The sequence below is a fragment of the Hemicordylus capensis genome, chromosome 2 (genome assembly GCF_027244095.1).
Source record: "Hemicordylus capensis ecotype Gifberg chromosome 2, rHemCap1.1.pri, whole genome shotgun sequence".
NCBI classification, from domain to species: Eukaryota; Metazoa; Chordata; class Lepidosauria; order Squamata; family Cordylidae; genus Hemicordylus; species Hemicordylus capensis.
Window position 1 is genome coordinate 272203420 of NC_069658.1, and position 16217 is coordinate 272219636.

At 41.7% G+C, this 16217-nt stretch overlaps 1 protein-coding gene across 15 annotated transcripts in view; it reads right to left on the bottom strand.

The window, feature by feature from the left end:
• The window catches only part of CADPS (calcium dependent secretion activator), a 544177-nt gene that overhangs the window by 235964 nt on the left and 291996 nt on the right, over window positions 1-16217 (bottom strand). For all 15 annotated transcript variants that reach the window (XM_053299036.1, XM_053299049.1, XM_053299045.1 and 12 more), the window contains 2 exons: window positions 14956-15095; window positions 10627-10693 (listed from right to left, as the gene is read on the bottom strand). In XM_053299036.1, coding sequence (XP_053155011.1) covers window positions 10627-10693; window positions 14956-15095 — 207 coding nt within the window. The remainder of the gene's footprint in view (window positions 1-10626; window positions 10694-14955; window positions 15096-16217) is intronic.

The following is a 16217-nucleotide window of genomic DNA, read 5'->3' on the forward strand; positions in this document are numbered from 1 at the left end:
GCTGTTGCTTAAATGAAGTGCTTTAGCCCTGCCCCTTCCCTAGGGAAGGATCTGTTCCTTAAAAGGTCCATGCCCAATTGTGCATACGCTGGCTCCAGCGAAGATAGGGTGCTAAAACTAGTAAGTCCTCAAGGAGTTGGAGGACTCGTATGTCCTTGGGTCATATAGAGGTGCTGGCTCAGGTTTCCCCAGTTCTCCTGGCAGGGGGTCCCAGCAACATAGGGTCACCCAGGTTCTGGTTCCTAGGTTCTCCCCACCATGTCTCACTCCCTGAACTATGCACCTTGTCTCCCTGGTTGGGGGTCATGGATTCAGGGTCATGACAGAGCCCTGGGTCCTCAGTAGCAGAGTCTGGAGATTATGAGAGAAGAGACGAGTAAATATAGGGAGAAGAGAAGCAGATAGCTGATCAACCTATAAAGAATGAGGACCTCAAAAGGGCTTGAAAACTCAAGGGCAGGAAGTGGAATGTAGGAGGTTAAAGTGAACTAGATAATGATCCAAAACATAAAAAGGATCAGAATCACCCAGCCTGGGTCGGAGAGCCGAACACACTCCCGATTGTCAGTCATGTGAACTCCAAACATTAAGGTAGGATGAGCAGGGAGCGTGATCATGTGCATGGTGGCAGTTGGGTAGGATGAGCATGCCATACTCCAAATTCTGTCCCCAGCATTTTACTGAGGTAGGAAGTACCCAGCTGCCACGTCACACATGATCACACCCCCTGCCTCCTATCTTAATGCTTGGAGTTCACATGACTGCCCATTGGAAGTGTGCTTGGCTTTCCTACTCAGACTGGGCTCTTCTCCAACCCTGCTGGTGGTTGTGTGAACGAGCCTAGAATTTGTGAAGAAACGAGGTCTAAATTGTGTTGCATTTGTGGGAAAAGCAGGATAAACATTCATTAAATGAAAATAATAAATACATAAAAATGTGACCAGCAGAATGAGTATGAGGATGGATTAAGAAGTTAAAGCAAACTAATCTAAAAGAGATTGCATATTAAAATCACCAAGAATAACAGTAGGAAGATAAAATGAGGGACAAAAGGTAAACTAAGCCCCAAAATTTGAAATGAACAAAAACAAGGAAGATGATAAATCACAGCAATATAAAGATAAAATATAACCAAGAAACTAACATCATGGACTTCAAAACTAGAAAAAAAAAGGAGGGGGGAAAGAAATGAAGATGACAGAAGATGAGATACATTCCAGTATAGTATTTTTACAGTTATTCTTGAGTAGCAAAAAGGAGTGATGATCATCAGTTTTTAAAAATGTTATCCTGCAAGAGCAGAAAGAGTCGTTATTTCCATTTATTAAAGGGGCCATTCAGTAAAGTCTTGTGGACAGTGGACTCCCAGATTCCAGATAACATTTGATTCCAGGTAACATTTGTATGTTATATACATCTCAAGCACTATGGAAATAGGTGCTTGAGAAATATTCTCAGCACATTTATCTGAAGAAGTAAATGCAGAAATAAGAAATGAGTGGCTTGTAGGATCAAAAGTTGTATTTTTCACTTATCATAGTAAAACTGTTCAATTTGAAAGCTTCCCTAAGTTATTCCAGGCAGTTATGGGCATTAGATTGATTTTGCCATGAGCTTCTCCTGATTTATGATGCTGTGGATACATTTTCATTCCTAACCTTGGGGTCATATTCTGCCATCACTTTCACACTGCATATCTCAGAATTTACAATGAGGTGGATAACAAGCCTGTGCCATGAAATTTGCATGCAATTAGCATTCTACTCATTTCAGAGGGTAAATTTGCTACCATAGTGGTAGGCGATATACAGAAAAGAACAAACACAGCAGAATACAAGGAAACAAAATATTTTCTGTACTACCAAAACAGGTATATATGAATATATTTCTTTAAACTGATATCTCTATCTGTGATTAAATTCCATCCTAAATAATCACATATTATAACCACCCCAGAACCTACCTTTCTAAAACTGGATTAATCACATTTTAAAGAAAAGACAGCACAAATTCTATGAGAGAAAGCTATAGCTTAATGCTGGAGCATAGGTTCTGTGTGGATAAGGTTCTAGATTAAGCCCTCAACAAGTCCAGGTAAAAGTACTGTAGCAGGGTCAGGGGTGACTCTGCCTGAGTTCCTAGAGAACTGCTTTCTGTGAGAGTAGACAATACTAGGCTAGATAGTTTTACTCAGTGTATGACAGCTCCACATGTAAATATTCCAAAGCATCATCATCATCATCATCATCATCATCATCATATTAACCCCAATGAGGCACTACCTTGGCGTGGTTGTGGGGCTTGCGTACTCTGAGGAACGTGAGAGCTATGCCAGAGGTCCAACCATACTGGACAGGTCTCACCAGAGGAGCCAGACAAAGAGTGCCTCTCCCATCAACAATATGGTGAGACATAACTTTAATAAATCTATACCGGATCGGTCGTCGCCCGGGTCAACAAGGACCGCACCAGGTGCTATAGTTCCTGGACATCTGGTGGCAAGTGGGCAACAGGACTCAGGATCTTCAGCTGAGCAACCAGGGCTGAAGACAGCAAAGTTACTGGAAGAAACGTCGCTTAACCGAAAAAAATATATGAAAAATGCAAACAAGGAAATAATGATCTGCTATTATAAGTCTAGTCCAACTAGAAGAGGTTATTTAAAAAGAAGGTACCAAATTTGGAAAGAGAAGCATCCAGATACAGAAATAATAGAACAAAGGCTAGCAGACCAGAGAAGATTCATAATAAGAAATAAAGTATTCACAGGAGTTGAGCTGGAAGAACTGCAAAGAGCAACACAGGCTCAAGATATGGAAGAAGAATTACCACCAACTGAAGCAGTTGCTCAGGCGCAGGTGGAGGAAGTGTTGGAAATAGAGGATACTACCGTTGCTGAACTGTTTCAAAATCAAAACCAGGCAACCTCCCCTTTGCCTTCACCTCAAAAACCCAAATGCCGTTTAACAGAAAAGCAACAAGAACTAAAGCAAAAAATAACTGAGCACATGAACCAAGCAACCACCAGGGTTCGACTTTCAGCTCTAAAAACAGTTGCCAAAAAACAACTTGCTCAGGCATTAAAAGATGTCAATGCTGCACTTGCAGAGATAAAAACCAATAATTTGCAAGAAACAAACCAACTAATGTACAGTTCAGCAACAATAACAACACAAGAGCTCAGATATAAGATCAATGGACCTGTAAAAAAAGAAAGTAGTACATCACCTAAATGGAAGATTAGATTAGAAAATAAAATCTCCAGGCTTAGATCAGATGCTAGTAAATTGAAAGATATGAAAGACAAGAAGCTGAAGAATGAAAACACCAAACAGTATCTGATCCAAAAATACCACCTAGATTCAAGGAAAATTAGAGAAGTCCTGGAAATAATAAAGCAGCAAATAACAGCAGTGCCAAAGAAGATTAGCAGATATGAAGCCAGAACTACACAACACAGGCAGAATCTCCAATTCCAGTCAAATCAGAGACGTTTCTACCAAAGCATAGAAGGAGAAACTGCAAGAAACATAGAAACACCAAATAAAGAAGAAACAGTGCATTTCTGGGGGAAATTATGGGACAATCCAATAGATTATAATAAAAAAGCAGGCTGGATGAAAGAGGTCAAAAAATGTAACCAACAAATGCAAGATCTAATAATAACACCAGAATTAATAAGTGAAAGAGCAAAGAAAATTAAAAATTGGACTGCTCCAGGCAACGATGAACTGCATGGCTTTTGGCTTAAACACCTAACAAGCCTTCATAAACAACTATCAAAAGAGTTCAATCACATTTTGCAAGGAGGTGATATTGAACAATGGCTAACAACTGGGAAAACTCATCTCATCATGAAAGACCCAGCAAAAGGTGCAGTTCCAAATAATTATAGACCGATAACCTGTCTGCCAACCATGTTCAAATTATTAACTGGAATAATAGCAGATGAAGTCATGCAACACTTATTAACTAACAAACAGCTTCCAGTTGAACAGAAAGGAAATTGCCCGAACACCAGAGGCACAAAAGACCAGCTGCTGATTGACAAAATGATTTTAGAAAATTGCAAGAGAAGAAAAACCAATATAAGTGTTGCATGACTACAAGAAAGCCTTCGATTCATTGCCTCATACATGGATACTAAAATGTTTAGAAACAAATGGTGTCAGCAAAAACATTCAGATATTTATTAAAAAAGCAATGAGCATGTGGAGTACACAGTTAACAATCAATGGCGAGACACTTGGACAGGTTAGCATTAGAAGAGGCATTTTCCAAGGGGACACACTATCCCCTCTGTTGTTTGTAATCGCCATGACCCCACTTTCACAAATACTCAACAAAACAGGCCTCGGATACCAAACATCTAAAACATCAAGTCAAATCGACCATCTGCTGTACATGGACGATCTGAAGTTGTATGGAAAGTCCCAGTCAGAAATCGAATCACTGCTAAACACTGTCGTATATTCAGTAGCGATATAGCAATGGAGTTTGGACTAGACAAGTGTGCTGCATTAATAATGAACAGAGGGAAAATAAGAAAAACAGAAGGAATCGAACTGCCCAATGGAAGCAACATCAAGAACCTGGAAGAGAAAGAACAAATACTTGGGCATTCTCCAGGCTGATAACATCGCACACACTGAAGTTAAAAGAAAAATTGGAAGTTTTATTGAAGAGAGAGTTAGAAAAATCCTCAAGTCCAAACTCAATGGCGGGAACACCATACAAGCCATAAACACCTGGGCTATACCTATATACACTGCAGGAATAATAGACTGGACCCAGGCAGAGCTAGAGACACTAGATCGTAAGACCAGGAAAATCATGACCATCAATCATGCTCTGCACCCCCGCAGTGATGTCGATAGGCTATACCCCCCTCGCAGCTCAGGTGGAAGAGGAATGCTGCAAGTCCATCAAACAGTAGAGGAGGAGAAAAGAGGCCTTGAAGAATATATCAAGGACAGTGAAGAAGATGCACTTCAAATGGTCAATAATGCGAAACTATTCAACACCAATGAAACAAAGCAGGCCTACAAGAAAGAACAAGTCAAGAACCAAGCAGAAAAGTGGAGAAATAAGCCCCTGCATGGTCAATATTTGCACAATATAAGTGGAAAATCAAACATCAGCAAGACCTGGCAATGGCTTAAGAATGGCAACTTGAAGAAAGAAACAGAGGGTTTAATACTGGCTGCGCAAGAACAGGCACTAAGAACAAATGCAATAAGAGCAAAAGTAGAAAAGTCAACAACAAACAGCAAGTGCCACCTTTGTAAAGAAGCAGATGAAACAGTGGACCACCTAATCAGCTGTTGTAAAAAGATCGCACAGACTGACTACAAACAAAGGCATGAAAAAGTAGCAGGAATGATACAATGGAACATCTGCAAAAAATACAAGCTACCTGTAGCCAAACATTGGTGGGACCATAAAATTGAAAAAGTTGAAGAAAATGAAGATGTAAAAATATTATGGGACTTCCGACTACAAACAGACAAACATCTGCCACACAATACACCAGATATAACTGTAGTCGAGAAGAAAGAAAAACAAGTCAAAATAATCGACATAGCAATACCAGGGGATAGCAGAATAGAAGAAAAAGAAATAGAAAAAATCACCAAATACAAAGATCTACAAATTGAAATTGAAAGGCTGTGGCAGAAGAAGACCAAAATAATCCCAGTGGTAATTGGAGCCCTGGGTGCCATTCCAAAGGACCTTGAAGAGCACCTCAACACCATAGGGGCCACAGAAATCACCATCAGCCAATTACAAAAAGCAACTTTACTGGTAACAGCCTATATTCTGCGACAATATCTATAACAATTGACAATAAAATTCATCCATCCCAAGTCCTTGGGAAGGACTTGATGTCTGGATAAAACAAACCAGTCAATAACACCTGTCTGACTGTGTAAACAAGAAATAATAATAAATATTTTAAATAATAACAACAACAACAATTTTTGAAGAAGGAAACAGAGGGTTTAATACTGGCGGCACAAGAACAGGCACTAAGAACAAATGCAATAAGAGCAAAAGTAGAAAAGTCAACAACAAACAGCAAGTGCCGCCTTTGTAAAGAAGCAAATGAAACCGTGGACAACCTAATCAGCTGTTGTAAAAAGATCGCACAGACTGACTACAAACAAAGGCATGACAAAGTAGCAGGGATGATACACTGGAACATCTGCAAAAAATACAAGCTACCTGTAGCCAAAAATTGGTGGGACCATACAATTGAAAAAGTTGTAGAAAATGAAGATGCAAAAATATTATGGGACTTCTGACCACAAACAGACAAACATCTGCCACACAATACACCAGAAATAACTGTAGTCGAGAAGAAAGAAAAATAAGTTACTATAATCGACATAGCAACACCAGGTGATAGCAGAATAGAAGAAAAAGAAACAGAAAAAAAAATCACAAAATACAAAGATCTGCAAATTGAAATTGAAAGGCTGTCACAGAAGACCAAATTAATCCCAGTAGTAATTGGCACCCTAGGTGCAATTCCAAAAGACCTTGAAGAGCACCTCAACACCATAGGGGCCACAAAAATCACCATCGGCCAATTACAAAAAGCAACTTTACTGGGAACCTCCTATATTCTGCAACGATATCTATAATAATAACAGCAACAACATTGATAATAAAATTCAGCCATTCCAGGTCCTTGGGAAGGACTCGCTGTCTGGGTAAAACAAACCAGTCAATAACACCTGTCTAATTGTGTAAACAAAATAATAATAAATATTTTTCTGTAATAATGGGCAATTTATTACATTAGATTGTAATAAATTATTATTAGTATTATCATTATTATTATTAATTATGATTAGATTGTAATAATGGGCAGGACATTCACAGGAGAGTTATGTTTTTTTGTTTTTTGTTTTACATTTCTTGCATATATGACTCCATTATTGTTAAACTACAAGCCTCCTTACTAGAAGAGGGTCAATACTGTGTGGTGTTCTTACAACAGTAAAACTTGGACTCAAATCTCTCCTCACCCTTGACACTTGATGAGTCACCTGAGTCAATCATTATCCCAAACAAATAGTCAAACAAATTTACTTCACAGGCTGGTTCTGAGAATAAAATGGGGAAATTCCAGGCAACACATTTTGATTATCTTGGATGGGAGACTACATGTGTGAGCACTGTAAGATATTCCCCTTAGGGGATGGAGACGTTCTGGGAAGAGCATCTGCATGCTTGCATGCAGAAGGTTCCAAGTTCCATCCCTCGCATCTCCATGACAGGGCTGAGAGAGATTCCTGCCTGCAACCTTAGAGAAACCACTGCCAGTCTGTGCAGACTAGGGATGTGCACTAATCGATTTGGAGATGTGCACAAATCGATCCACGTGCAGGCTGCTGGGTGAAGCCCTGTGGCGAATTGCAGACTTCTGAGTGGCGCAGCGCCTGGAAAAGTGGCGGGCTGGCAGAGGAGCAGGTAAGGACCTGCTTTACTCATGCTTAAAGGAGCCACTCCATGCCCCACTGGAACATTTGTGCACATCCCTATTGTCGACAGTACTGAGCTAGATGGACCAATGGTCTGATTCAGTATACAGCAGCTTCCTACGTTCCTATGATTGGCGTGATAACAAATATTTACATACAGATCTCTTGCAATAGTCACTTAGCGTTCCTAGTTTGCACATATTTCACTATGATTTCCTGATGCTTCTTTCCCATTTTCCAAATAACATGCAGGTTATCACGTGAGATTGATGCCAACAGGATGGAATATTATTTTTTCTTTGGATTGGGTGCAGAGAGGGAGATCTGACTATTATATTAACAGCTATATCACGTAGCCAGCATGAAACAGAAAGCTCAGAAGCTACTGACGTCTGAGCAGGAAGTGTCCAGATGATAATGCAGCTTCTCTGGCACAGATGGTAGAATAACTGGCATTGATAGCATGCAGCTATGTATGCTATTTGGAAATTAAAGGAGGTTTCTGGGCCACACTAACTGAAAACCCCCCACATAATTTCAATTCAGACAATCCTCAAAAACAGTTTGGAGGAATGGGAACGAGACATTCATGTGCTTCCCTCTTTCCTGCAGACTTCCTGCTCTATTTCCTATTTAGTGCTAACTATAGTTTGCTATGACACCTGAATATTTAAACTATGGTTAGTGCCTACCCAGAGCCAGTCTCATGAGGTGAATGCATAATAAACTTGTGGAATTCTCTGCCACAAGATGTGGTGACAGCCAACAACCTGGATGGCTTTAAGAGGGGTTTGGATAACTTCATGGAGGAGAGGTCTATCGACGGCTACTAGTCGGAGTGCTATAGGCCACCTCCAGCTTCAAAGGCAGGATGCCTCTGAGTACCAGTTCCAGGGGAGTAACAGCAAGAGGGAGGGCATGCCCTCAACTCCTGCCTGTGGCTTCCGGTGGCATCTGGTGGGCCACTGTACGAAACAGGATGCTGGACTAGATGGGCCTTGGGCCAGCAGGGCTGTTCTTATGTTCTTATGAACTGAGGTGGTCATCTTGGGTGGGGGTCAGCTTCCACTATCCCAGTTGGCAGCAACACAAAGAGCTGCTCCTCTGGCATGGTAGATACAAAAAGGAGGAGGGGGACATTGCAAAAAAGGAAGCATGGGGTGGGGGGAGGAGAATGGTGGGGAGACATTCCAGCCCATAACTCCTCCACATTTTCTGTTCTGCTCCATCTCTCATCCTCTTTCCAAATTTAGTGTGCCAAGAAGGAGAAAGAGAAGCAGTTAATTTAGTTGCTGTTGAGCTAGGTGGCAGCAGGCAGGTGGAGTTGTGGTGGCAGGCAGTGAGCTGGAGGATGGTATCTGGTGCCCTGCCTCAGGCACCCAATGATCCTGGGCTGGCCTTGTGTTTTCCTTCTGAGCCAGAATCAGAAACAATGGTTATTTTGTTAACATACTGGCAGAATGCAGCCGCTTGCAATGTTGCAATAAAGTAAGCAGAAAGCACCCACTTTTGAAGGGTAGAATCATGCTAGGGACAAATTCAGAGTATACAGTTAATAAGAGATTCATTCAAAATAATTTTGCTCTACTAAGTCAAAGATGTGACAAGTCAAAGTAAAGAATTTAGAGGAACACAGGAAGCTGCCTTACACCAAGTCACACCATTAGTCCATCTGGCTCAGTGTTGTCTGCATAACTGCAAGACCAGGGGCGTAGCTAGGGGAGAAGGGGCCTGTGTTCATCCCTCTCTCGGGTGGCCCCCCAGAGTGAGGGAGACAATAAAGAAAATAGGGAGGAATGGAGCTGGAGGGCCCTCAGGAGCTGGGGGCCCGTGTTCTTTGAACCCTTTCGTTCAATTATAGCTACGCCCCTGTGCAAGACATATTAGGCAACATATCTAAGGTTTCAGGTAGGGAGTCCCTCCCAGCCCTACCTGGAGATGCCTGAGATTGAACTTGAGACTTTCTGCACGCAATGTAGATGCTTTACCACCGAGCTACAGTCTTATCCTCAAAGGTGGCACACATGGGTCTCCCATCCAGGCAATGACCACAATAAGACCTGCTTAGCTTCAGCAAGGTGGCTGCATCATGCACCCTTAGCTCTTGCTCTGGGAACTCAAAATAATAATAATAATAATAATAATAATAATAATAATAATAATAATAATAATTCAATTTCTATACCGCCCTTCCAATAATGGCTCAGGGCGGTATCCATGACATGAAAAGTGGAATGAATGTATATGTCTCTGAGCCAAACTTGTGAATATTCTTGCTGTCTTCTATTCTGAAGATGTATACCTCACCTCTGGATCAACAAATTACAACACACATATATGCTCACATGCACACCCACATATTTGCACATAAACCAGCAAACCTTAATCTTATACATATAGCCAAGTTGGAACAACTCTTAACATTTTTATGCTTAGTAACACTTAACATTGATACCATTCTTCAGTGTTTCCAAAGCATATTATATCAGTAATCTTTCCATAACCCTGTAAGTTAGATTAGTATCATTATCCTTAGCAAGCTGGTGAAGGCTACCAGCATCACTGCTGAATGCTGATGCATTTGGAGGATGGAACAATGTTCTGGAAGTATGTATGTATTTAGACGTGGCAGTGCAGTCATGAGACCTATTCCCTGAGCAACGTGCAGGATGGAAGCTCCTGAATCACTAGCAGTGCCCAGCACGGGCCATTGACATCATGGGCACTGCACACCACTCAGCTAACAGTCTCAGTGTCTCTGCTGCCACCTGGCAATGCCTTCCAATAATGGCATCATGTCCCCTCCCGCAAGCAACAGTGCTCTCTTGTAGGCAAATAGCCTCTAGTGGGCTGCCTCACAACCCCCACACATTATTCCCGTACTTCAGATTGGGGGCGGGGAGGAGGTAGAGACAGAAGCGGTTTGCCTAAATCATCTTAGTGAACTCATGGATAAGGTAAGATGAGAAAGGTTGATTTTCTGCTCACTTACATTCTCAATATAAATCAGCACCCAGCACTTCACATTTTCATGGATCATTTCAAAAATATATTGAAACAGTTCTCAGAGCAGAGCTAGCAAAACCACCACACAGTGTTAACTTTTTATTTTATGCCTTTTAAACCGAAATATTACCTGGACCAGGACAAAGAACCTTTTCTTCCATCTTTTCCAGACATTTTTGCCAATGGCCCACAAATATCTACAAAAGAAACAGAAGTGATTTCAGTACACACATTCAATGAAAAAGATTATAAAACCATGTAGAGTTTAAGGACATATTTCTGCTCTTGGGGAAACAAAGTAAAATTGGAGTCAGGGATATAAACAGGGCTTAATTTATGCCAAGGCTCACTATATCTTTAATCTCAGAATCTGTTTTATGTGTCTCGGATCAGTGCTTAAAAGAATCAAGTTCTACACAGGCTGCAAATCTCAAAGGCCTTTATTGACATTAAAAAAATAAGGAGCAAGGGAAAAAAATGTCTGCAGTATTTTCTAGTCCAAAGAAATCACACTGCTCAAGTCTATTCTCTCCCCTGTTTGCCTGCCTGAAATTAAGGGAGTGGCCCAGAAAGCTCAAGTTTGTGTCATCACTGTTCCCTGCCCTCATTGAGAAGGCTTATGTATGTTTGGTTTTCATTTACTTAGTTTGGATTGGGGAGAAACCAGCTACGGTGGGTGCCTACTGATTAACACTTTTGACAACATCAGCACACCACTAAGAGGGGAGCCACAACTGGTAGTGCAATGCATACTGTTCTCATTTAATAATGAGGAGAGGCAGATTGTCAATCACACTGAAGTCTAATGAATATGGACAAAATGTGTTTATCTGATACATAAAAATGGGCAAACACAATCAGCTCATTAACAAGTGTAACAGTATAAGTATGAATAAATGACAGCAAAATACAAATCACTCAACCCCAACAACTGCCGATTGCGACGTCCACCCCTGTGATTATTTGTAATGGGTTCAATTAACTGTTGCTTGCTAGTTAAATACCTATTTGTGTCACCATTCTTCCAGTCTGTCAATAACCTTTGCTTGTGTCACTTTATTTTCTGATTGATCCAGGTTGCAGCTCAAAGAGGGCTATGGCTGGGCATTACAGTAGCTATATTGAGAAGTTATGCCAGCTATGGATGGCAACATTTGAGGGGGAGAAACAGGAGCAGGGTAGCTAGCCATAGCCTCCCTGGACCTCCACACTTCTATCTTGGCTTGCAAACGGGACAGCATGGCCCCGTTTGCAGGCAAAAACCCTGGCCAGCGCCGCGTTCGCAGTGTGGCCGGAGCAACTTGGCAGGGAGAGTTGCTCCCAGCCATTCTGCGAATACGGCGCTGGCCACGGATTGTGCTTGCAAACAAATTGTGGATTGTGCTTGCAAGCTAAACCAGTGCCATGTGCACAGCGTGGCCAGGCCAGGAGCGACTCTCCCTTCTCCGGCTGAGCTGCGAACATGGCGCTGCCTGGGGATTGTGTTTGCAAACGGGGCCCCGTTTGCAAGCAAATCGATGTCCCCTGTGTCTTATGTCAGGTGCAGGGTGTGTGGCTTAGAGTCTGCTATCAGACTCAGGGGGCAGGGCTAGGGGCCTGCGGCAGTGGGCTAGACCTGGGCCGCTACTGGGCTCTCTCTGCCCCGTCTGTCACACAAGTTGGGAAACGGAGGTGAAGAGCCCACTGGGGCTGCCCTTAGAACCCTACTTCTGCCTTCACCCTTAAATGTACATGTTCTACAACTACAATGTAATGTGGATCCACACAACCACAATGTAATATAGAGTGCGATCACTTCATTTTAACAGAAAGGCAATTGAGGGACAGCACACTTTTGGAACCATGGGGCAGGGCAAGTGACTGAGGGGAGATCTAGGGCAAGCAGTGGATGGGGAAAATGTTAAGGCTCTCTTTCCTCTGCTTTACATGCCCCGCCCCCAAGCTGCTTTTTGTGGTCACACTTATTTGTGTGTAATGTTTACTTTGGCCTTCAGTCAGTGTTAGGACTAATTTCACATATTGCTGGTTCAGCTCTCAATCTATACCAATGGCCAAGCAACCCTGGAATGAGTTCCCTCACTCCATGGTAACCTGGACATCTGTGTCATCTGAGCAAGTGGTAAGGATAACTTTACTGCACAGCAACTGCCTGTATGTGGTAAAATGTCAGCTAAATGAGACATAAGGTGTTTCATAAATACATTATCACCACCATCATAAGTGGTAGAATGTACCATAAAATGCCATAAGTATAGTCTCTTCACTGTAGTTCGTTCGTTCGTTCATTCATTCATTCGATTTCTATACTGCCCCTCCAAAAATCCCTGTCCCCAAAGGGCTCACAATCTAAAAAGAAACATAAGATAGACACCAGCAAAAGTCACTGGAGGTACTGTGCTGGGGGTGGATAGGGCCAGTATGAATCCTGTATTGAGCCAACACAGATTCATTGCCACAGATAGAATCATTTCATATCATTCAGTTGTTAGGAACACATAGGAACATAGGAAGCTGCCACATACCGAGTCAGACCATTGGTCCATCTAGATCAGTATTATCTACACAGACTGGCAGCGGCTTCTCCAAGGTTGCAGACAGGAGTCTCTCTCAGCCCTATCTTGGAGATGCCAGGGAGGGAACTTGGAACCTTCTGCACACAAGTGTGCAGATACTCTTCTCAGAGTAGCCACATCCCCCAAGGGGAACATCTTACAGTGCTCACATGTAGTCTCCCATTCAAATGGAAACCACGGTGGACCCCCCTTAGGAAAGGGGACAATTTATGCTTGCTACCACAAGATCAGCATGCACAGAGACTGAGGACCTGGTTTAAATGAAATGCTGGGCACACACAGAACCTGGGTAAGTTCTTCTTGCCTGCCTGGTATCACATTTAAATCAGGTCCAAATCCATGCAGATAAAACTGACAGGCATTTGGCCTACATGCTGTACGTTTATGCATAATTTAGCAGAAACATTCTAGGATGCATTATTTATGGCTTGATCAAAAGTCCTATGAAGTTACTGGGAAAATTGTAATTGACTACAGAGAGGTCTGGAGCATCAAATTTGTAAGAACAGGGCAGATGGCTTAATCATTTAAATGTACTGAAGACTTCAGAATCAACTGTGAGTCAAAAGGAAATGTGACAAAAAGCCAAAGCCAATTAACAGGCTCTGAAGCTTCTAAGGAAATGAATTATCAGTGCTGAATGAATTTCAGTGTCAGTCGAACATCCCAGACTGGTCAGCTACAGGTGTGCCTAGAAATACTGATAAACAGGAAGATCAAGGAAGAAAGAAATATGATATGGTTGGCTACCAGCTTTGCAGCCAAATGAAGTTTATATGCAGTCACTTTTACCCAGTGTTATTTATGAATACGACAAATATTTATATACCGCTTTTCAACACAAGTTCCCAAAGCATTTACATAGATATAAAATGAATGAATGAATGAATGAATAAAACAGTCTGTTTCTCCGTAGGTGCTCCAGAATGGGTTCTGGAAACACTCATGTCCAGATTTATTTTTGAAGGAATATTCAGGGAGTAGGATAGGATGGTGTAAGTGGAGTTCAAATTTTTGTTATTTTGTGTTAAAATTGCATCTACTACCTTGAATAAGACCAGGCCTGCTCAACTTTGCCCCCTGACCCTGAAGTTTTTGGACTCCTGCAGATGTTGGCCTACAACTCCCATAATCCGCAGCCACAGTGGCCAAAAGCCAGGGGTTATGGGAGTTGTAGGCCAACATCTGCAGGAGGGTTGAAGTAGAGCAGGCCTGAGTAAGACACTTCCTACCAGTTTTACTTTATAGGGCTGAAATGAGGAAAAGTAATTCAGTATATGGAGATGTTACCTGGCCTGATGAATTAGGATTTCAAAATAATTTACACTCAAATTGTGCTATAAAAATATAAATGACTTTCTACTAAATGAACTCCAGCCTAGCTGAACCCTCTTCTTACATCCTAGGAGATTTCTACAAAATGGTGCAAAACATGGAATAATAGATTTACATCTCTTTGCAAGCAATGATAATTCATTGTTTCTATTAATACTCTTTTTGCCCAGCAAGATGACTGCTATTCTGATAATTCAATTTAAGAAATAATTACTGAAAAATCACATTGATTTGTGCAAAATAATTAAGGCAATTTCCTTGTTAGGATCTAACATAGGAAAAATACCAAAATGCCCTGCAAATTCTGCACAAATACAGTATTGGAACTAAAATATTACACTGCTTTGTAACATTTGAAAGGGTTGTTTTTAAAATTGCACACTAAAACGAAAAGCCGATATCCATTGGTCCATTTTTTATTTTAGCCTTCCCCAAGTTTTAACCTTCTTAAAACTTGGGGGAAAGGAGGCATACCATACATTCTCCACCCTTGTAATGCTACAAAGAAGTGTGTCTGCTAACTTAGCTGAGTAGAAAAGATAATAACATACCCGGAATGCTTCATGTTTTGAGGTTTATCCATTCGGACTGCAAGTTTGATTTTCAAATCTTGATCTGGGCAGTTTTTGGAAACAGCCATTTTGTGCCATTCTGATTGTTTTGGACTGTTTGGCGTAGGATGAAGAACAACCTGAATGTGACAAAGATACGAATCCTTTAGTGATATGAAATTAGGAGAGAACCAGAATTTTATCCCCACTTTGGCAATGGTGCCCTGACAATATAGTGGGTGGGTTCAGACAACCCGCATAAAGTCTGGCTTGTTTGAACCTCTGGTTTTTATGTGTGTTTGCTCCCAACATGAGCTGCAACTTCTGCTCACATCTCAACAATGTCTGGCTCTTGAGCTGCATTTCTCTCCACTACTTGACATTCGTAATCTACACTTGAAGTTGGGAGGTAAATGTAGGTTAGCAGGGTGAAGTGCAGTTTGGGAACTGTACTTTGGCAGATTCAGACACTATTGAGAGGCAGTTGCGGTTCACACAGGAGAATGCACTCAGGGGAACCAGAGGTTTTCACCAGCAGGACTTGTAGCAGATTGTCTGAACCTTCCTGGTGAAAAAGAAAATAACCAAGGTATATAGTCTCTCAACATAGCCCGTATTTGCTGTCACATGCATAATCTTTTCAAGCTACTTAGTGACAGAATGCACAGGTGCATAAATCTTTTCATCTATACTGTCCCTACTATCCTGTAGGGATGTGTCAACAGGTTCAAAAAGCTGTTTGACATCAAACTGGTTCAGTTCAATGGCTCAATACGCCCACATGGTTCAATATCGAGCTGAACCCCCCAGCCTGTTCAGGGGAGTTCTAAGTTATTATTATTATTTTTTAAAACACAGAAATAGAACTCACTGCTGCCGCTCCAGGGGCTTCTCTGAGGCCATGGGTGTGTGTGTGTGTGTGCAGAAGTTCCCCTATCCCCACCAGTCTCCTTTACTTGTTTTTATGTGTTTTTATATGTGTTTTTAACTGTTTTATCATTGTGAACCACCCAGAGACACGAGTTGGGGCGGTATAAAAGTGTAATAATAAATAATAATAAATAAATATATATATCCCAAATTGCCCAGTTTAGGTGATATTTGGCTCGTTCCAGGCCTCTCACCCCCGTGGCAGTGGACATTTTAGAGACCCCCACCTGCGGCCTCGGAGAAGGTGCTGGCGAGTTTTATTTTTGTTATTTTTTTTAAAAACCCAACTTGCTAACACCCCAAGCCCAAACTGAACAGGGGGTGGGGTGGGG